General features: G+C 43.5%; 1 protein-coding gene across 1 annotated transcript in view; it reads right to left on the bottom strand.

The window, feature by feature from the left end:
• Window positions 1-24,074, bottom strand: part of LCT (lactase) — a 129,303-nt gene that overhangs the window by 99,237 nt on the left and 5,992 nt on the right. The window contains exons 2-12 of the mRNA XM_040441528.1: window positions 21,853-21,923; window positions 21,085-21,183; window positions 19,877-19,982; window positions 18,608-18,686; window positions 13,721-14,396; window positions 11,388-12,033; window positions 9,717-11,270; window positions 9,117-9,385; window positions 8,097-8,387; window positions 3,156-3,354; window positions 1,364-1,563 (exon numbers count right to left, since the gene is read on the bottom strand). Of these exons, the coding sequence (XP_040297462.1) occupies window positions 1,364-1,563; window positions 3,156-3,354; window positions 8,097-8,387; window positions 9,117-9,385; window positions 9,717-11,270; window positions 11,388-12,033; window positions 13,721-14,396; window positions 18,608-18,686; window positions 19,877-19,982; window positions 21,085-21,183; window positions 21,853-21,923 (4,190 nt within the window). The remainder of the gene's footprint in view (window positions 1-1,363; window positions 1,564-3,155; window positions 3,355-8,096; window positions 8,388-9,116; window positions 9,386-9,716; window positions 11,271-11,387; window positions 12,034-13,720; window positions 14,397-18,607; window positions 18,687-19,876; window positions 19,983-21,084; window positions 21,184-21,852; window positions 21,924-24,074) is intronic.

Raw genomic sequence — 24,074 nt, 5'->3', positions numbered from 1 at the left:
ATAATACTGCTCCTATGTACAACAATATAACTACTATAATACTGCCCCCTATGTACAAGAATATAACTACTATAATACTGCTCCTATATACAATAATATAACTACTATAATACTGCCTCCTATATACAAGAATATAACTACTATAATACTGCCTCCTATATACAAGAATATAACTACTATAATACTGCCTCCTATATACAAGAATATATCTATTATAATACTGCCTCCTATGAACAAGTATAACTACTATAATACTGCTCCTATGTACAAGAATATAGCTGCTATAATACTGCTCCTATATACAATAATATAACTACTATAATACTGCCCCTATGTACAAGAATATAACTACTATAATACTGCTCCTATGTACAAGAATATAACTACTATAATACTGCTCCTATGTACAAGAATATAACTACTATAATACTGCTCCTATGTACAAGAATATAACTACTATAATACTGCTCCTATGTACAATAATATAACTACTATAATACTGCTCCTATATACAATAATATAACTACTATAATACTGCCCCTATGTACAAGAATATAACTACTATAATACTGCTCCTATGTACAAGAATATAACTACTATAATACTGCTCCTATGTACAAGAATATAACTACTATAATACTACTCCTATGTACAAGAATATAACTACTATAATACTGCTCCTATGTACAAGAATATAACTACTATAATACTGCTCCTATGTACAAGAATATAACTACTATAATACTGCCTCCTATGTACAAGAATATAACTACTATAGTACTGCTACTGTGTACAAGAATATAACTACTATAATACTGCCTCCTATATACAAGAATATAACTACTATAATACTGCTCCTATGTACAAGAATATAACTACTATAATACTGCTCCTATGTACAAGAATATAACTACTATAATACTGCCCCCTATGTACAAGAATATAACTACTATAATACTGCTACTGTGTACAAGAATATAACTACTATAATACTGCTCCTATATACAAGAATACAACTACTATAATACTGCTCCTATGTATAAGAATATAACTACTATAATACTGCTCCTATGTACAAGAATATAACTACTATAATACTGCTCCTATATACAAGAATATAACTGCTATAATACTGCTCCTATGTACAAGAATATAACTACTATAATACTGCCTCCTATGTACTAGACTATAACTACTATAATACTGCTCCTATGTATAAGAATATAACTACTATAATACTGCTCCTATGTACAAGAATATAACTCTAAAATTTGACATTGTAGATTATTATATCAAATATTTATAAGATTTTTAAGCTTCCTCCCTGATACAATAAAATCTTTAAACTTCTTAGCAGACATACCATCAGGTACCGCCATGCTGCTTCTGTGTCCTCTTGTTTGTAAGGGTTAATTGGTTCAGCCCAATCACAGTTGAGGGTGATGGAGATGAGACCCCCCTGGGAGGCTCTGTACTTATCATTGTACAGGTGCCATACTTCTGCATGGGCTTTAATCAGGTTATGTCCTGCCAGGTATACACTAATCCCTGGTGAATAGATTCCTAAGAAGAGAGTAAAAAAAAAACAGAATTACAGTGCACCACAAATACAGAGATTTTCAGGTTGGGAAATAAAAGCCCCTCGGGGCACTAGGAATTGGTACCCATGGACATATCAAGGTGGCGAGGTAAATGTAAATGCAGGTAGAAATCCCCTTTAAAGCGGATGTCTCATCTTTTCTAATTTTAGTTTCATCCAGTAGCTGTAAGTCTATAGAATGAGTTCACTCATATTTTATCTGTATATTTTATGAAAACTTTCCTAGGGGTGGTTATATTGGAGGTCTGTACTTCCTTCCTGTATTGTCTATACTGACATTGCAGCAAGGTGTGTATACGCTTTATGGCAGGTGCAATATATGGGAATTAAAGGTCAGAAAAGTGCCTATAGCTTAATACAGTCCCCAGGATGAGATTACCCATGATGATCTGCTGCTGATTACGGTACCCGCGCTCGTTCATCGTGCTTAATAATTAATTGTTTTTTTTGTTGCTGTCTAATCACGATCTGCTGCCGGCAAACAATGATTCAGTATGGGGACAAGCGATGGCATTAGTGATCACTTCTCCCCATACTGTGGAGGAGATCGCTGCATGTAATAGCAGAGGTCTCCTCCATTAATGAGCAGGCAATTGCTGGGAAGGAGCGCTTCCCTCCCGACAATCATCTAACTGATCTGCTAGTGTGATACTAGCCTAAGGCCCCTTGCAGACGAGCGTGAGCGGATTAGGTCTGGATGCGTTGCGGATGCGTTCAGTAAAAAAGCACGATTTCGCAAGCAAGTTCATTCAGTTTTGTCTGGGATCGCGCTCAGTTGTTCAGTTTTTATTGCGCGGGTGCAATGCGCATTGATGCGTTTTTCAAGCGCATGATAAAAAACTGAAGGTTTACAAACAACATCTCTTAGCAACCATCAGTGAAAAACGCATCGCATCCGCACTTGCTTAAGGATGCAATGCGTTTTTCACGCAGCCCCATTCACTTCTATGGGGCCAGCGTTGCGTGAAAAACGCAGAATATAGAACATGCTGCGATTTTCATGCAACGCACAAGTGATGCGAGAAAAACAATGCTCATGTACACAGACCCATTGAAATGAATGGGTCCGGATTCCGCTCGTCAGCAAGGGGCCTAAGAGTACAACAGAGCTGTCACCTGTCATTAAATAACCACAGTCTAATAATAATGAGATGACTCTGCTGACTCTGCCCTAGTCTACACAGGAAAGTTAAAATGTGAGCTGCAGAAAAGAGAAAATGCATTGCTATATTGTGAACTGCAGTGTGAAAACCACAATGCTTCTGCATCTTTTTGCCAAAAATTAGAAAAAACACATGTTCATTTCTTAAAAACACCTTACTACCCCACCCCTTTTAGCTATGTCTGCCAGGCTATGGTATATTGTTGCACATTGGACTTCACTACACACAATAGGATTGGATTGGTGGTATTGCAGTGACTGTACTTGGTCCGTAAACCCTATAGGTACCTCCTAAGGGCAGTAAGGGTCTGTGAAAGGCCTATTGGGTCAGCCCTCATTGCTTTGCCAGTTTTTATAAGACCTTTTTCAATGACTATAACTTACAACAATTACCTGGTGCAAAGGCTCCTTCTCCATAGCCCAAGTGGGCAACGATGTACGGCTCATTCAGAGTGATCCAGAACTTCACTCTGTCACCCAGTCTCTGGAAAAGAACTTCAGAGTAGTCCTTAAACCGGTCTACGATTGTCTCGTTCTCCCAACCCCCGTCGTTTTGCAAAGCTTGAGGAAGATCCCAATGATAAATTGTGACCTGCACAGATGAAAGCATGACGGTAAGTACAAACCTACATACTGTACGGTGGATTTCTACTGAGCTGGGGAAGAGCGGGCGGTGTGCAGGTTTATAGATAGTGGATGAGTCCAGAATTGAAGGGGTGCACTGTGAATTTGCACTGAAAATCCACAACTAATTTAAAGAGTCATTTTTGTGGATGGGGACGCTCATTCACACATAGCAGGATTTCCAGCGCTTCCTGCAGATTTTCAAATCTGCAACATGCCTATAAAGACCTCTTCACATGGGCCAGTGATCGGGGCAATGATTGGGAAGGACTGTTCCTGATAATTGCTCTGTGTGACGGTGTCGCAGATCACCTGATGAACAAGTACACTCTCTTTCATCAAGTGGAATTATCGCTGGCGTGGTCACCTAAAACATTGGGGGTCATTTGCGAACATTTTTTGGGGTAATAAAAAGTTTCAACCCCTTTTTGAGACTCTTTAAATGCTTGTGCGACAATATTGTGGCGCACAGCCGTTTTTACGCCATCTTCACTGCTTGGGAGTTATGAAGGAGTGGCAGGGGCCAGGACTTTGGCTTCTGCATAATTTAGGGCTAAAAATGGGCATAAAAATACCAAAGGTGCTTTGTCATAAATTAGCCAAATCCTCCAGAAAAGCAGGGGGGAAATCAAAGACAGGTGAAAAAAGTTGGTCTTTGTAAATGACCCCCATTGTTTCTAGGCAGAAGATCATGCTGGGAGGGATAACGGGGGAAAGAACAAACTCCAAAAAGGAGGGGAAAGTGAAAAAACCGGGAATATAAGCAAAGGCAAATAATGCCAGAGGCAAAGTAGAAGGCTGCAAACACAACAGAATAGGCAATAATGACAGATGAATAGGCAGTAAAACAACAAAGGCAGAAATATCTAACTAACCAAAAACCTGAAAGAAATATAAATATATATATATTCTAAACTGTAACAGATAAAGGACCTGCAGAGTATGGTGTACTTATCTGTGGCAGCAGCAAAGAAAGAGGAGGTTCTGCCCTCTGTATGGACATTATATAGGGTCTAGGGAAGGGGGCAGGCTTGTTGCCATGGTGATATGTTAATTCCATGGATTTTCTTCTTTGCTGCTGTGGTATCAGTAAAGGAAGTTAACGCAATATGAGCCTCCGTGTCTTGAGATAAAATCAGGGATCGGCTGCCCAGAAACAACAATTTTCTATGGAGAAAAACAATCCCTTGTCTCCATACGGCAGAGGCGATTGCTGCATGTAAATGCAGCTCTCACCTCCTCTGATGAACAGGCATGAACAGGAATGAATGGATCGTTCCCGATAATTGCCTGCTGTATCTGCCTGTGTTAAAAGGCATTAAAGGGGTTGTCTCACTTCAGCAAATGGCATTTATCATGTAGACAAAGTTATTACTGGCTTGATTCAGTTTTCTATTGCTCATATCCAGGGATTACAACGACCGCTGCAGCCAGGGGCAGATTGGGAATTCAAAGTGGCCCCATGTTGTAGGTGGAGCCAAAACCCGTTCTTCTGATCCATAAAAAAAACTGGAAAAAAATAAAAAAAATAAATGGATCCTATAAAAAGAAAACATCGTGAAATCAGTTATGCAAATTTGCCATCCGTTTGAGCCATTTCCTCCTGAGATCCGTTATTTTAGAAAAAAAAAGCACTGCCTCAGAAGAATAGAAAAAAAAAAACGGTGATGTCAACTCAGCCTTAGAGCTCGCCGACGGATCCGCAAAATATGGATACCGGCCGCGTGCGGAACGGATCATCTGGCCCCCTAATTGAACAGTCCTATCCTTGTCTGTAGTGCAAAGATGGGACATGTTCTATTTTTTGGCGGAACAGCCATGTGGACATATGGACATAGGATGCACGTGGAGTCATTTCCGTTTTTTGTGGCCCTATTGAAGTGAATGGTTCCACATACAGGGCGCAAAAAAAAACGGGACACGGAACAAAAATACGTTTGTGTGCATGAGCCCTTAGATGTTACTTGACTTTGTATTTTTATATTTAACATATTTGGTGTTTGTATTTTTTACTTTCTTTTTTTCCCCTAATGTTTATGGATCCAGATACTGTCCTTTTGAAAACCACATTTATTTTCATTGGCGGAATAAACATACATGTATATGTCCATTCACGCACTGCAGGACTAGACAGATAGATAGATATACACTGCAGTACATATCTATACATATGTATATATACACACACATATACATACACTGCAGGACTACCCCGGCCCTAGTAATAGATGTATATATATATACTGCAGTACATATCTATTACAAGAGGTAGTCCTGCAATACAATTGGTGAGGACATGGCACACAGAGGGACCAGGCTGTGGGACTGACAGTGATGAGGTAGCAGGGCCAGGAGGTAGTGTCAGCATACCTGATAACAGCAGGAGGGGCAATGTCTCCATGTTTGGAGAGCAGAAAACCGAGTCGGGAGGGGAGGGCTGTCATTGGCTGGCACGCATCACATGACACCTCCGTCATAATGCAAGTCTATGGGCAGCAAAACGGACCCGTCCTTCCGTCTTATGGATTCCGTTATATAACGGAAAGCCATAACGGGCTCCCTAACGCTAGTGTAAACCCACCCTTAGCCTACTTTCACATTAGTGTTTTTTGCGGATCCGTCATGGATCTGCAAAAAACGCTTCCGTTACAATAATACAACAGCATGCATCCGTCATGAACGGATCCGGTTGTATTATGTCGTCTATAGCCATGACGGATCCGTTATGAACACCATTAAAAGTCAATGGAGGACAAATCCGTTTTCTATTGTGTCAGAGAAAACGGATCCGTCCCCATTGATTTACATTGTGTGTCAGGACGGATCTGTCTTGCTCCACACTACATGGCGGACAGAAAAACGCTGCATGCAGCGTTTTTCTTTCCGCGATGGGGATGTAACCATGCGGAACGGAATGCATTTTGGTGCATTCCGTTTTGTTCAGTTTTGTCCCCTTTGACAATGAATGGGGACAAAACTGAAGAGTTTTCTTCCGCTATTGAGATCCTATGAATTGAAAACGCTAATGTGAAAGTAGCCTTATTGGTACCGGCTGCAGCTCTGTCAGCGCACGGTGTGGGCAGGAGGGGAAGGTGATTTTGTTATGGCTGAGGCTCTCACACATCACAGGTCAGTGCAGTCATTGCTATACACATTGTATAATAATGACAGCACACTGGGCACTGCCAGCATCTGTAATGAGTATTACAGGTGGTGACCTCTGCTGTCATTATCATGCACAGTGTATGATAATAACTGAGAGCAGGAGGGCCAGCGGCCAGCGATATGTATTGGAGGGGCTGCTGAAGATCGGGCTCTGCCGGCCCCCTGCCTAGTAAAAGGCAATCAGCCCACCGGGAGTTTCCCTAGTAAGGTGCATTGCCAATCCGTCCCTGGCTGCAGCGCAGATACCCGGTGGCCAGGACAGGAGCTGCTAGGCATGTGATGCGTGCTACCAAAGTACCGGCCACCAGAGAGGCCGTCGCTTTCTCCTACAGTGCGCAAACACGACCACAGCTGCTAGATTGCAGGGTGGTCATAACCCCTGGATACAAGCAGTGTATAATGCAGTGCTTCTCAATTATTTTCTGTCATGCCCCCCCTAGGAAGAAGAAAACATTTTGCGCCCCCCCGCGCGACTGTAAAAAGTATCATTTGTCTATAAAATTGTTATAAGTACACCTCTGCATAACACTGTATCCTTATTAACGTATAAGAGAATAAAAAAAGAAAGAAATGTGGATCGGACACACACTTATGGGGGGATCTGTGGATGACGGACACTTATGGGGGGATCTGTGGATGACGGACACTTATGGGGGGATCTGTGGATGACGGACACTTATGGGGGGATCTGTGGATGACGGACACTTATGGGGGGATCTGTGGATGACGGACACTTATGGGGGATCTGTGGATGACGGACACTTATGGGGGGATCTGTGGATGACGGACACTTATGGGGGGGATCTGTGGCTGGCACTGTTACAGGGGGATCTGTGGCTGGCACTGTTATATATGTGCCATCCACAGACCCCCCACACCATAACAGTGCCATCCACAGTGCCCCCCCAGCCCATAACAGTGCCATCCACAGACCTCCACCCCTTAACTGTGCCATCCACAGATTCCGTGTGCCCACCGCCGCCGTTTAAAGTTATTAAACATGCCCCCCTCACTCCTAATAGTACCGTATATCCGAATTTCTTCTGTATAATGCCGGCAGGCGGGCCGGGCGACCGGCACGTCCCTCAGTGACGTCACTTATCTGCGCCGCCTGCTTTATGAATGAAGCAGGCGGCGCAGGCACGTGACATCACTGAGGGACGTGGCGGCCGCCCGCCCGGCCTGCCTGCCGGCATTATACAGAAGAAATTCGCACACCCCAAAGGCCGGCCCTGAACGAGCCCCCCTTTACGGAGCCTGGCGCCCCCCCTGGGGGGCGCGCCCCACTATTTGAGAAGCACTGGTATAATGTGATGGAAAAATGAATCCAGCCAGCAAACGAGGCAATAAGGACAATCACAATAAATTAGTAAGTGCCTTGTAATAACTTTCTCTACATGATAAATGTTATTGTGCTGAAGTGAAACAACCACTTTAGGCTTTATACATAAATATAAAGACAGATAACCCCTCTGAATCCAAGAGCAGGGACACATGTCTTATTTTTCCTCCCATGCTCATCATTGCAGTATGATCTTTCGTTACCTGTGGTGTAATACCAGCAGCCAGCAAACCGTCTATCAGCCGAGAGTAGTAACTCAGACCGGCTTCATTGATGTGGTTCCTAGTCCCATCGGGAAGAACTCTAGGCCAGGAGATGGAGAATCGGTAATGGGAGACATTAAGACCCTTGAGAAGCTCTATGTCCTCGTCAATCCGGTAGTAGGTGTTGCATGCCACGTCTCCATTACTATCATCTTCAATTTTAGATGGTGTATGAGAAAACAGATCCCAGATGCTTAACCCTTTCCCATCGGCCCTCCAGGCCCCTTCAATCTAGAAGGAAAGAAGAGAAGAAAGTTTTGGGATGTTAATTTTATGTACGGTAATTTTCTTGTGCAAAGTTCTTTTGAAATGACAAATATATTGGCCCACGTTTACTAACATGAGTGCATCTAGATTCTGTCATAAATTGCAGAAAAATGGCGCTCAATTTTCTACATCTAGGTTTAGAGAAATTATCTGTGTCTTGTCCGACAAGGGGGCTTACTGGACGAATGAAAGGCATAATTAGTGATTTTTAGCACAAAAATTATGCCACAATTTTAGTTTAAAACTCTGTTTCAAAGTAAGCCAATCAGCAATTGGTATAAAACTAGAGAAAGGTGTCTGTCCCTGCACCAGATTTATCATCCAATGGTGACAGCATCAAAGACCAAAGTGGTGGCGTCAGTATGGACGGTAAATCATTGTTGAGGTCAGTGATTGTCTGCTTTCGTCATGTGTCCAGTACATCATGTCCTTACTGTGTCCTAGCAAACAAATGCAGGTGGAAGAGCATAGAAGCATTGACTTGGGGAACGTATGGGGGGATTGAAAGGTAATTTCAATCCCCCCATACTTTCCCCAAATCAATGCTTCTATGCTCTTCCACCGGCCTTTGTATGTGGCAATTTTTAATTTTTAGCTATATGCAGCTTACAGTGGGGTTGGCAACCAAAAAGTCTCATATAACCTGTCAGCACAAAGTGAATACGTCTCCTAGAGCTCCAAGACATACTGTACCTGAAAAGCTGAGGAAGCTACACCCCAAGCAAAGTCATCCCGGAATTCTCCATACAGAAATTCCTCTTCTTTGTGCATGGGGATGCCATTGTTCCTGATAATTTCGGCGTAGTAAATAGCCGTGCGTTTTGCAGTCCTTGGACGGGTAGGAATATTGAAATCCACATGGTGAAGACCAAACCGCTTTATATATCCAGTAGTCCACTCAAAGGAGTCCATAAGTGAGTAGATAGAGTAACCTTTCAGATTCACTTTGTCCAAGCTGTGAGCTTTAGGGGATTAAAAAAAAAATCATTATTGTGGTTACATCCTCTCCTGGTAGACAATGTATAATTAAAAAGGTCTCCCAAAATCCACTCAAGATTAAAGGGGTTTGAAAACCTGGCTAAGTTGTTCCACCTGTCCACAGGTTGAGTGGTGTATTGTAGCTCAGCTTCATTCATTTCAGTGGGGATGGTCTACAACACCACATACAACCCATGAACAGGTGTGGCACTGTTTTATGAGGAAACATTAGTATTTTACACATTGATCTATAGATTATATCATTTTTAAGTGTTACCAAATGTGTTAATTTAGCACCAAAATGATATCACTAACCTTTTATAACTTCATCAATATATGTCTTATGATAGAAAATTCGAGCAGTGTCATCAAAATCGGGGTTCCTTTCCATTGCAACTCCATTCTCAGTGATGTATATAGGGACATCTCCATACTCTTCTTTCACCCAGTTAAGCAGCCTCCTTAGACCCCAGGCTACTGCCCTGAAATTAACAAGAGCTGTCCCTGGCCAGTTATTATCAATCTCCTCTGCAATGTCAATATCACTTTCAAAAGATGGAGGAAATAGTATTTTGGTCTTATGCTGAACTATGTTTGTGGTGTAGATGTTTATTGTGAAAACATCGGCTGTTCCTTGGATGTAGGCCTTCTCTTCATCTGTAAAAGTTGGAAGTCTGGAAGACTGGAGGCCCTGTAGCTCACTCTTATTGGCCACCTGCCATTTCATCACCTCTGGGTAGTCGCCATTTTTGAAGATGGGGTGTGCAAACCATCCCAAGGTGAACTGCAAATAGCGATCAGCAGCTTCTATGTCCTTCGGTTCTGTGTGGTCTTTGGGTTCCACCCAATTAGTGTTGAGACTCACAGAAATGACACCTCCTTGACTATTTCTATATTTCTCATCATAAGTATGGTAGACTCTAGCATGGACTTTGATTAGATTGTGAGCTACTCTGTAAGGTGCATGACCAGGATCATCTTTCAAACCAGGTGGAAAGAGACCAATACCATAACCAGTGGCAACAATTGTGTGGGGTTGGTTAAAAGTCATCCAAACCTTGACCCTATCTCCAAATGTTCTAAAACAATAATCTGCATAGCTGTGAAAAGCCTCAAGGACTACATCACTCTCCCAACCACCTATGTCTTGGAGAGCCTGAGGAAGATCGAAGTGGTAAAGGGTCACCATTGGTGTGATGTTGTTTGCCAATAGGCCATCAATAAGCTTGTTATAATACTCCACACCCTTACTATTGACTGTGCCCTGTCCACTTGGGAAGATTCGAGACCATGAGATGGAGAAGCGGTAACTATTCACTCCTAAACTTCTCAGCATGTACATGTCTGCATCCAACTGGTGGTAACTATTACAGGCTATATTGCCATTGCCATTTTCGTAAATATTGCCTGGGAGTTGTGAAAATGTGTCCCATATACTTGGTCCTCTTCCATCTTCATTCCATCCCCCTTCAATTTGATATGCGGAGGTTGAGACCCCCCATTTAAAATCACTTGGTACTGTAGAATAATGGTACATATCCCTTTCAAAAGCTGATTGTCCTGAGAACTTATCCCACACAACTTTAGCCTTTGAGGGAACTTCTGATGCAGGTAGAGCTGGTAACTTCTTTGCATGTACCCATTTTGCCTGATTAACTTTTTTGGCCAACTTTGTCCCTGGGAAGCCATTATTTTCAGAAATACTGGAAATGAGATAGGCTGATTTTTTGGGGGTTCTTTGTCGATTTGCATTTTCAAAATCTACATGATGTAAACCAAATCTTTGACTGTATCCTTGAGGTCCTTCAAAGCCATCCAGGAGTGAGCGGACTACAAAGGCACTTACAGTCACATTATCAGTCCTAACAGCTGCAAAGAAAGGTTTCACAGTGTCAGAACTACAAATAACACACCAAACAATTATATAAATTGAATGTATTATCTTTAACTGATCTATTCTAAGTTACCTTCCAAATGTGGACTTACCTTTCAGGGCTTCATTGATATATGCTGTCAAGTACTCCACTCGAGCTGTGTCATTGAACACCTCTCCAGTGTAGGGTGTTGGCATACCATTCCCAGTTATATATATGGGTAGTCCTCCTTTTACATATTCTTCCTTGACATAGTTCAAAAGCCTCCTGAGACCCCATGGCACCACATAGAGCCATGGAGATGAGGTGGTTGGCCATGAAGGATCCACATGGGGTGCAAATCCTCCAATGTTATTATAATCGGCCACACAGCTAGGGCTTTCAGAGGCATTAACCATTCTGGACGTATAATGGGAGATGCCAAGGAAGTCCGCAGTGCCATTGATGTAGGCTTTCTCTTCCTCAGAAAATGTGGGCAACTCAGCCACTGTAGTAGAGCACTGGGTATTAATGTGTTGGACTTGCGTCTTCAGGACCTCTGGGTAGTCCCCATTGACAAGAATTGGATGTGCGAACCACCCAAGCATGAACTGGAGATATCGCTCTGCAGCGCTCACATCATCTGGATTATTTGGGTCTTTTGGTTCTGCCCAGTCTGAATTCAGAGAGATTCCTACCTGACCTTGCTGCGAGGCCCGATACTTGTCATTGTAGACATGCCAGGCCTTAGCATGAGCTTTCACAATGTTGTGTGACACCTGTGAGATACAATGTGGGAGACACGATTAGCGAAACACTAATGCATTCTTTGCCCTATTTTATTGGTCGTACATCGGTTATCGATGTGATAAGTTCATAGGGAGAGATTTGTTATTACTGTCTTAAGGTCCTCATACACATTATCGTATTGCCAACCAAACTCATCATTTTTGGCAGAGCCAGCCAATGATCTAATGTGTATGGGAAGCTCCTGGCTCTCCTTCGATAGGATGTTGGGTAATAGAAGGATCAATTGCACCCAATCCTTCTGCTTCGACAGTGGCTTTTTCCTCTCTCCCCTTTGACAATACATACACACTTGGCCGCACCAAGTTTCGGTGTCTATGTGGGAATCAGGAGAGATAGCTGTTGGTCAAACCAAGGTATGGGGGAGACAGAAGAGCTATTGAAGATGTATGAGCAGCTTTAAATGTGGACAGCTTAAAACTAGGCCAGACAGGCATCAGATGTGCCAAATCTATCACACCAGCTCCTGCTGTGTGATTATTTTGACGCATCTTATATTATTATCTCCTTAGACATGTTAGACCTTTTCTCTTCTATGCATTGCTTCTTGGTCGGCTTAATTTAGACCATTATTTTTGCACAATTTACCACATTTTAAGACTTCTCTAAGCTATACAGTTATTTCAGCCCTACTGTATATCACTGATTTTCATAAGTGAATTTTCACATTAATCTAAAATTGAAGAGTGCATAGACTAGGATAGGGTATGTGAGGATGCACAGTTATAGGCCTGTGTGGGAGGAGTGTAAGACTTCTTTCCTTTTCAGGCATGAGTGACGTTGACACAAAAATCTGGGCATGCACATTGTGCTTCTGTCAGCCTGACAGGATTCTGGAGGCACAGACGCTCCCTGTAGCATCAGCAGCAGCTTGTGGAACAAAGGCTGAGTTCACATCAGCGATCAGCCTTTCCGTTCTCCTGCTCCGTTATAGGAGCAGGAGAATGGAAAGGACGGATTAGGCACATAACGGAGCCCGACGAAGCCTACGGACCCCATAGACTATAATGGGGTCCGTTAGGTTTCCACTCAGAGGAAGATTTTGGAAGCGGAGACAAAAGTTGTGCACGCAGGACTTTTGTCTCCGCTTCAAAAATCTTCCTCTGAGCGGAAACCTAACGGACCCCATTATAGTCTATGGGGTCCGCAGGCTCCGTCGGGCTCAGTTATGTGCCGAATCCTTCCTTTCCGTTCTCCTGCTCCTATAATGGAGCAGGAGAACGGAAAGGCTGAACGCTGATGGGAACTCAGCCTAAGGAGAGATTTTGTGCTGCTCCACAATGAGCTACAGATGCTGTGTCCTCCAAAATCTTGAAGATGACGAGCATGCTTTCTCACATAGCTTATCCTATTGCATGCACTCTTCTATGATTGATCGGCTTCTTAATGGGCATTTTAATTTACTGCAGTGATTGCCTCTTAGACAAAACAAGTGTTCTCTGCTCTGTCTTACAGCAGTCCAGAGATTTGCGCTTACTCCAACGACATGGACTGGAGTCTGGAGATGGCTTGTTGACTTCTATAGGAGAGTGTTGTGGGCATGCTCTGTGACATGTGGAGAAGTGATTGTACAGATAGGTGGAAAGGTGAGCTGTGTAAGGAATTTAGAATTGTTTACAAAAATTTAAATATATAGATGATTATGTTTCCTGTTTGTACCTTGAAGGAGGCATTTCCTGGATCTTTGATCCCAGGGGCATGTTGGCCGATGCCGTAACCCGCGTAACTAACGACCCAAGGTTCGTGAAACGTTATCCAATGTTTAACTCTATCTCCAAAACTGCTGAAGCAGAAATCTGCGTATTCCATAAAAGCCTGGCTGGTGGATTCATTCTGCCAGCCCCCGGACTCCTGCAGAGCTTGGGGTAGATCCCAGTGATACAAAGTTACCATTGGTTTGATATTTTCTTTGATTAACCGGTCAATTAATATGTTGTAATATTTCACGCCTGCTGAGTTGACTTTGGATTTCAGTCCTGTTGGGAATATTCTGGACCAGGAGATGGAGAAGTGATAGACCTTGGACTGTAGGCCCTTCAGAAGATACACGTCATAGTCAATCTTGTAGTAGCTGTCGCTGGCCACATTGGCGGTTGCATTGTCATCAGCTTGACCATGTTGTCCAAAAACGTCCCATATAGATTGTCCTTTATCTCCCTCGGACCAGCCTCCTTCTACTTTGAAGGCTGCAGAGGAGGAGCCCATCAGGAAACCATTGGGGAAGGTCTCATGCAAGAAGATATCTCTCTCTGCTGGTGTCTGGCCGGCAAATCTTTCCCATACAGTAGTAAAGGCTGAGCGGGATGATACAGACTTGTTCACCAAATTCTCAGATCTATATTATAAAATAAGGTACATCAGGTAGTTAGGTTACTAAGTTATATATCCACCTTGTGAAATTGGCTTCTTACATCATCTACAGCTTGATAGTTATTGAGTCTTATCTTAAGGCATTTATTTAGCATAAATAGGTCCCACCTTCAGAACCACTGCCTATCAGGAGAACTGTGGTTCCTGACCCCTGTCCTGCAACCTAAGAGTATAGCAGGACATGTGCTTAGTGAAGACACTGAGAAATGCTTCCTTAGGATTGAATAGAGAGATCCACACATGTGCTTGTCTACCTCTCCATTTGGTTTCCTCCTGTATGCAGACTCCTAGGCATGAAGAATGGAATCAGGGTCCCCCTCATTTGAGAAACTAATGGCATATCCTGTGTATATACCATAAACATCTAAGGTGGGAATACCACTTATACCAGATAACCCCTTCAACTCATTGAGACATGTCAGAAATGAGCACAGGTGGTGGTCTATGAGCTGGGATGCCTACTGATTGATAGAACACAAGGGCCAGTGGCCCCTTTGTCTTGTAGCTCAGAGATTCCCATATCTTTGTTCTATATGCAGCTTTATAATGTAATTATACAGATAGAAACTCTGCACTCCAAACATGGAACCATAAGGATTGGCCATGATGAAAGCATAGTGGCCAGGCTTTATAGGGTTTTATAGGGCAGGTATATGAGGGCCAAATACGGAATAGTCTTACCTGGGGAGAGGGTTTTCCACCTACTCTTTCTTTTAATTGAACAGCATGTGTTATGGTTTGTAAATAGGGATGGTGGACCCTCCCTGATGATGGTTTATGGTGTGAAGCAACCATACCATAGGCTTATCAGCCATGTTGGTCATCAGTCTGAGTGGTGTGTGACAGATGTCTATTTGAATGGACCCAGTTAGTCATGAAGGTGGGTTAGAGGTGACCAGTGGCTACCTAGGGGGCCAGCTGAGTGTGCAGAGCAGGCACATCTGAATCTAAAAGTGATTGGCCAGGATAGGCTGATCCAGCAGTCATGTTGGGAGCAGCAATGGAAGCTTCGGTTTAGCAGTGAGGTCTTGCGATCAGTTGGGTTCCCAAACTAAATGAGGGAGGTTTCACTGGGAAGTGATAGACAGTGATGGAGTGATGGGCTTTAACATGTGTACACCTGAAGTGCCCTGGAGCAAGGGTATTTTGGAGTATGGACATTTATAAACATTTGCCCCTATTGCTACTATGCATAGTCCTTAAAGGGTTTTTGTCACCCCAACAGGCTGACATTATAGATGTGAAAATGTCACCTGAATTTAACTCTGCATTTCTTTTATTTAAGTATGCCCCCGTTTTCATGTAATTTTAACTTGTATTATATGCAAATGAGCCTCTAGGAGCAGGAGGGGCGTGGCACCTGCTCCTAGAGGCTCCGATCGCCCACCTCATTTCCACGCCCTTTTGTCTTGATTGACAGGGCCAGGCCAGCGTTGGTTCTCCTGCTGGCCCCGTTTGCCGTGTAAATCTCGCGCCTGTGCAGTCCCGTTCAGTATTCGGCGCAGGCGCAGTGAGAAAGCCGTCATTATATTTATTATTTGCATATAATAAAAGTTAAAATTACACGGAAACGGGGGCATACTTAAAAGAAATGCAGAGTTAAATTCAGATGACATTTTCACATCTATAATGTCAGCCTGTTTAATAGCAAAAATTGGGGTGACAGAAACCCTTTAAACTTTAAAGGGTGTCATGTTTCCATCAAAAAATCTATTTTAGCGTATGTTACTGCTGCAGCAGCATTATGCATAAAGCAATCTTTAGTTTCTTCACATACCACTGTTTTCCTTGAGTTTTTCCCTTAGTTACGGCAGTTTAAACATTTACTATATGAGGACCTTCTCAAGATGGCTCCTCTGCCAGTTCTCTGAGGCCAAAACTGCTTTCCCTCACTTCCCATACAAGCTTGCTGTAGCCAGCAGCTCCCTGCCAGCCAATCAGATTGGATTACTGAGAGACACACCTCCTCACTCTGAAGCCTAATGCAGGCATGCAGTGTGAAGGACCGCCCTTCCGTCTTCCTAGCCGGAGACAGATGAGCCCTAGCAATGGTCTTTTAAAGGGAGCAGTGGAAAGGGACAGAGGACATTAATGGAAGCTGTTATTATAAGGTAATTACAGATCTTTTGGCAATCATTGACAGACTAACTTAGGTATACATGTCTAGCGCTAATAAACTAGCAAATTTTTTAAAAATATGACAGTTATACTTTAACTCTCTACATTATTGACACAGTCAGACAGGCAGAGTGACCCTGGTTAAGATCTGTGTACACTGTTGTTTATGGCTGAAAACTTCTTAGGCTGAGTTCACATTAGTGATGAGCAGCAGGGGCTATATTCGAATTCGCGATATTTCACAAATATTTTGTAGAATATTCGTCATATATTCGCAAATTTCAAGAATTCGAGATTATTTTATTGAATGCGAAAAATTGGCAAAGTAAAAATTGCGTAATGCGAATTCGTAACGCGAAATACAGGCGTGGGTCACTTTGGCTACATTTTTCAAGCTGCTAGAAGTTTCATGAGTTTCTCCTGAGACTGGAGAAAATGGTTGGCACGGCAGAACATCACAATAGCTTTATATGCAGATAGAGTCAAGTGCTCTAATATATTCGCAATTGCTTTAATTGGCAGTGATTAGAATATTTTTTCGCACTACGTGCAACTTCACATTTTAGCACAATTTTGCGGAACGGGTGCGGACCCATTCATTTTCTATGGGGACGGAATGGATGCGGACAGCACACAGTGTGCTGTCAGCATCCGCATTTGCGGAGCGCGGCCCTGATCTTCAGGTCCGCAGCTCCGCAAAAGATAGAACATGTCCTATTCTTGTCCGCAGCTTGCGGACAAGAATAGGCATTTCTATAGGGGTGCCGGGCGGGTGTGTTGCGGATCCGCAATTTGCGGGTCCGCAACACACCACGGACGTGTGAATGGAGCCTTACTGTGTAAGACGCTGACAGTTCAATTCAGTGCAATACATAATGTATTGTACTGAATTGAAACAGGGATAAAACCCTGAAAACGTGCCACAGTGAGACAAATCTAAAAAAATATATTAAAGTTTTGAATAAAAAAAAAAGCGTCCTTTTCCCAAAATAAAGTAAAAAAAAATTGTAAAAAATAGAGAAAATAAGAAAAGTAGGCATATTAGGTATCGTCCGTATCGACCAGCTCTATAAAAATATCACATGACCTAACCCCTCAGGTGAACACCGTCAAAAAAATTAAATAAAAACTGTGCTAAAAAATTTTTTTTTGTCACCCTACATCACTAAAAGTGCAACACCAAGCGATCAAAAAGGCATATGCCCCCCAAAATACTACCAATCTAACCGTCACCTCATCCTGGTAAAAATGAGCCTCTACCTAAGACAATCGCCCAAAAAATAAAAACACTATGGCTCTCAGACTATGTAAACAGTAAAACATGATTTTTTTTGTTTCAAAATTGCTTTTATTGTGTTAAATGTAAAAAAATAAATAAATAAAGTAGACATATTAGGTATTGCCGCGTCCGTAACAACATGCTCTATAAAAATACTACATGACCTAACCCCTCAGGTGAACACCGTGAAAAAGATAAAAATAAAAATGCAAAAAAGCCATTTTTTGTCACCTTACGTCACAAAAAGTGTAATAGCAAGCAATCAAGTCATATGCGCCCCAAAATAGTGCCAATCAAACCGTCATCTCATCCTGCAAAAATGATACCCTACCTAAGACAATCGCCCAGTGTAAAGTAGGAGAGACTGCACAAGTGACCAGATGCTGAGATGGGGATACTCTGCCACAAACCCTAGATCACCAGCCTTCTGAGAGAGGGACAGACAGATCAGGCCTTTCCACAGCACAGAACCTTCTCCTACCAGAGAGGAGACTGGAGAAGCCAGCCCTCTGCCTCACATGTATTGTTTTGCACCCAAAGAAGCACACTGGTTTACTGCAGACCCTGACTCTCCCCTCCGGAGAGCAGCAACATGTGGTGACACCTATACGCTGTACGGGGGACCCAGCGTAGCTTAGAGGCCACTCCAAATCCGGCTACATGCAATGTGCCAAGCTGCTGGAAACAGTGGGATTGAGAAGGTTGTGGCCTGGGGCAAGAAGATGGCGAAGGAGAAGCTGGAGGACCCTTCTAGTACATTTACCATCATGATGGCTCACCTTCCTTTCCCAGAAGTTGACATAGGTAAGAAATAACTGATGTCATATCCCATGAGCCCGGGAACAGAAGCGCTGATTTCTGTAAAGATGCAACACATTATTTAAGCCCAGTTCAAAACTATATAAAACACAAAAAAACTGTCCCAAAAGTTTACTATTTTCATTTAGATTTTGGGTTATTTTGGGTCTTTTTTCTTCTTCCATATACATATCACTTTGGAAACAGACAACAGTTAGGCTCCACCCCACTGACAGCCATGTGACCTATTTGCTAAGCTCTGTATAACTGTCATGTACGCCCCCATAATGCACTGCTCCCTGGTAACAGGAAAGCAGCAGAATTGTATGTTAGCTTTAGACCTGAATAGAGAAGAAAACGTTTTATGAATGTGTTTCCATCATAAGGGCTCATGCACACGAACGTATTTTCTTTCCGTGTCCGTTCCATTTTTTTCGCAGACCATATGCGAAACCATTCATGTCAATGGGTCCGTAAAAAAAACGGAAGTGACTCCGTGTGCATTCCGTTTCCGTATGTCTATATGTCCATATGTCCGTTCCGCAAAAAAACAGAACATGTCCTATTATTGTCCGCATTACGGACAAGGATCGGACTGTTCTATCAGGGGCCGGCTGTTCCGTTCCGCAAAATAAGGATTGTACACGGACGTCTTCAGTATTTTTTTGTGGATCTGTTTTTCGTGGACTGCAAAATACATACGGTCGTGTGCATGAGCCCTTATACGGTCTGTTGACATTTAAAATGTGGTTTTCCTTTAATTCCTTGAAATTTGAAACCATAATTTTCCCAATACATGGCCTCTCTTAGGGTACTTTCACACTTGCGGCAGGACGGATCCGACAGGCTGTTCACCCTATCGGATCCGTCCTTCCGCTATTTCGCCGTGACGCCGCTCCGTCCCCATTGACTATAATGGGGACGGGGGCGGAGCTCCGGCCCAGTACGGCAGTTCACGGTGAGAAGCCACCGGACTAAAAAGTCGGACATGCAGGACTTTTAGTCCGGCGGCCTTTCGCCGTGCTGCGCCGGAGCTCCGCCCCTGTCCCCATTATAGTCAATGGGGACGGAGCGGCGGTCCGGCGGCACGGCGAAATAGTGGAAGGACAGATCCGACAGGGTGAACAGCCTGTCGGATCCGTCCTGCCTCAAGTGTGAAAGTAGCCTTAAAAAGGCAGATAAACCGCATTGTTATTGAACTTTATTACTATAATCCATCCATACCAGTCACCCAGCGGCCGCCATCTTACCTGAATATACCTTAAAAGTGAGAACATATTTGTCCTCCTCTGATACAACATCACATTCAGTCACTGATAAACTGAAGATGAGAATTTCCATGTTCCTTATGTTGTGCTGCAAAATAATAACCAGAAATATAACCGAGATATTTATGTTATTCGTCCCTCTCCGGGATGTGAGAAATACTCATCTATACTTGCCCTGGGGGATCCCACAATTTTTTTGACTGATTTTCAAAAGATCAGACCCCTGTCTGGCTGTAAGTCAACTGGTTAAAGCAGGAGCCCTCCCCCACTTCTCCGAGTCCTGCCTCAGCTGTCGTTCAGATCTCAGTAGAACAGATACAATAACTCTAGAATAATACTATACTGTCAGTAGAGTGCCCCAATAAACAATACTGTCAGTAGAGTGCCCCAATAAACAATACAGTCAGCAGAGTACCCCCTTAAACAATACTATCATCAGAGTGCCCCCAATAAATACTGTGAGCAGAGTGCCTCAATAAACAATACTGTCAGTAGAGTGCCTCCAATAAACAATACTGTCAGTACAGTGCCCCCAATAAACAATACTGTCAGCAGAGTGCCTCCAATAAACAATACTGTCAGTACCAGTGCCCCCAATAAACAATACCCGTCAGTACCAGTGCCTCCAATAAACAATACTGTCAGTACAGTGCCCCCAATAAACAATACTGTCAGCAGAGTACCCCCAATAAACAATACTTTGGGTAGAGTGCCCCCATTAAACAATACTGTCTACAGAGTGCCCCCAATAAACAATACTGACAGCAGAGTACCCCAATAGGCAATACTGTCAGTACAGTGCCCCCAATAAACAATACTGTGAGCAGAGTGCCTCCCATAAACAATACTGTCAGTAGAGTGCCTCAATAAACATTGCTGGCACAGTACTTCTGACAAACACCAGCAGTGCACCTCAAAAAAATATCACCTCAATATACAATACTGCCAGCAGAGGGCTCCCTCACAACAGCGCCAGTACAGCCTACATTCAGGCAGCCATTAAAATCCATGATGAGATTTTGCCTTCAGCTGCCATTACAGCAGTCCCTGTCAGAACTCCCTGGGCCTCTGTCCCTAGTAACCAATCACAGAGCAGCTTTCATGTCTTCAGGGCAGTTTAGGAAATGAATGCTGAGCTCTGATTGGTTGCTGGGGCAACATAGCCAGTGTTAGTCACTGAGGCCTATTACGTTTGCTTCCTCTCCAGCCTTCTCCGTCATCCAGCTGTCTTGCTCCTTGGATTTCGCACAGTCACGATGTATGTTCAGTGCAAGGAAGTCGACGGATTTCTGAAAGAAAAGGCGAATGAAAATGTAATAGCTAAATAAAGATTATCCAAATGTATGACTTTCAGTTAAATCTGTGGTAAAAAATGCAGAACTTAGGCTTCGTTCACATCACCGTTCAGCCTTTCCGTTCTCCTGCTCCGTTTAGGACGGAAAGGACGGAGAAGGCACATAACTGAGCCAAACGGAGCCCTGAGGACCCCATAGACTATAATGGGGTCCGTTATCTTTCCGCTCAGAAGATGATTTTGAAGCGGAGACAAAAGTCCTGCATGCACAACTTTTGTCTCCGCTCCAAAATCATCTTCTGAGCGGAAAGATAACGGACCCCATTATAGTCTATGGGGTCCTAAGGGCTCAGTTTGGCTCAGTTATGTGCCTTCTCCGTCCTTTCCGTTCTCCTACTCCTAAACGGAGCAGGAGAACGGAAAGGCTGAACGGTGATGTGAACGAAGCCTTACCCTAAGTTCACACTTGCGCGTTTTGTCGCGCGTTTGCGGCCATAGGACACTGCTGTCAATCACACAAACGCGCGTAATACGCGCGTTGACTATGGACAAAAACGCGTGACAAAAACGCACGTTAAACGCGCATATCAAATACGCTCAGGTCTGAACCCAGTGTCATCCTGACCCATCCCAATGCAAAAAAACAAAAACAAAACAAGTTTACCAGGAAATTCCCTCGAAGTGACAGACATGTGTCCAGGAGGGACGGGGCCAAGGCAATGGAGATCTGTCCACCTGAAAGGACAAATGCAAGGAATATAGAGAGACATTATTATTACTATATATAACTAATTTGTGTATCTCTTCAATTATGATCATCAGTGACCACAGCACTGAGGGGGTTAAAGGAGTTGCCCCACAAAAATATTCTACAGTTTTCAAACCAGCACCTGGATCTGAATACTTTTGTAATTGCATGTAATTTAAAAATGTATTATACGGTAGCCCCTGAAATTCATCGGTATAGCGCCACCTGCTGTTTGCTTTTTATCTATTTTCTCTGTTCTGCTCTGTTCCCTCCTTTAACTACCCCAGCGGCAGCAGAAAGGACACACTCCTGAGAAAGAACCCCCCAAAGCTGTCAGCTTGAAATTAATCTAGCAGTACAATGAATGAGGAGATCTCTGGACCCGTGTGAGGTACAGCGCTGGTTCTAGCTTTGTTAGAAAAAAAATTAATATCCTATATGTCAGATTTTTTTTCTCACATTAATCATGGCATAACCCCTTAGGGCTCATGCACACGACCGTATGCCCTCCGAGACATACGGTCCGTGAGCAGGCCATATGTCCCGGAGCGGCATACATTGTGCGCACGGGAGCGCACAGCATCATAGGTTATTATGATGCTGTGCGCATCGGGCCACCCGCAGGGCTATTGTTCAGCACTCATAAGATCATATGGGTGCGGGACAATAGTCCCGCGGTCGGCCCGATGCGCACAGCATCATAATAACCTATGATGCTGTGCGCTCCCGTGCGCACAATGTATGCCGCTCCGGGACATATGGCCCGCTCACAGACCGTATGTCTCGGAGGGCATACGGTCGTGTGCATGAGCCCTTACTCATACTTGCCAATTCTTGTGAAATGGCCAGGATACCCGTATATGTATACAGGGGCTAAGGGGTGCACCGCCAATGAGGCGAGGTGAGGCACCAGGTAGGGTCAAGAGGGGGGCAGTGGAAGGGCCATGAGCAACGTACGCTTCCATTGTGGAAACGCTCATCTCTACATATTTAACTCCATCGCTGTACTCAGGACAGCAATACAGTTGAATGGTGCGACAGGGCACGGGAGCGTTGTCTCCCTGGCTCACCGTTTCCTCTAATAGGCTTTAGTCCTAGTTCCTGTAGCCTATCAGAGGCCGGTGTCATTTTCGTGCTGCCTGAGCCGGGCTGCATAGAGGTCAGGGCACAGACTAGAAGAGGTCCGTGTCTTGCACTGCACCGCTGATAGCAGAAGATAGGTACGGTATTTAATGGTGTTGGGTCACAATGGGGTGGGGGTCATTGTTTTCGAACTGGAGAAAGCACTATGGAGAAATTGTGGCAAAAAAATATTAAAACAGTATTTTTGTACTGGCACACATTATAAGGGGCCACTATCCGGAAATTCATTGTACTGGGGGCACTAAAAAGGGGTTGGTTTTTTGTACTGACACACGTTATAAGGGAGCATTTTTGGACTGGCACATAAGGGGTCATTTTTTGTACTGGCGCACATTTAAAAGTGGCCACTATGGGGACATTTGTTCTACATGGGGCACTAAAAGGGTGTTTTTTTGTACTGGCACATGTTATAAGGGAGCATTTTTTTGTATTGGCAAACATAAGGGAGTATTTTTGTACTGCCACACATTATATGGGAGCATTTTTGTACTGGCATACATTGCAAGGGGGAATTATTTTACTGACAAACATTATAAGGGGGAATTATTACTTCTGGGGCAAAATGAGGGGCATTATTACTAATGGGTGCACTGTTTCCACATAGTGCACTCTGGCAGTGAATTACTGCTATTGGTGGGACTTTTGGGAGGACTGTTAATTGGGAGGCACCCTGGCATGGTGTCAGCTTAGCACAATTTTGGAGAACACTATGTTTACAGCAATAAGTTTCAGAGACACTATTTTCTGTGCGCAGTTGTTTTTTAGGGCACTGTGTGCCAATAATTATAGAAGGGAACTATCTGTCTGGTGCTAGTATTTTCAGAGGGACTGTTTCTACAGTATAGTATAGGGGAGAAAAGTGGGCACAGTATTAGAGGTGGCGGGATGGGGTGTTCAAAAGTTGGGGAGGAGGATGGAAAAGTAGGAAACTAAGATGTCTGTAAAACTCTGCAGAGAGAAGAGATGGCTGAAAGAAATCATCATGGTGGTCTGGT

The sequence above is a fragment of the Bufo bufo genome, chromosome 7 (assembly GCF_905171765.1).
Source record: "Bufo bufo chromosome 7, aBufBuf1.1, whole genome shotgun sequence".
In the NCBI taxonomy this organism is placed as follows: domain Eukaryota; kingdom Metazoa; phylum Chordata; class Amphibia; order Anura; family Bufonidae; genus Bufo; species Bufo bufo.
This window is presented reverse-complemented; position numbering and strand designations above follow the sequence as displayed.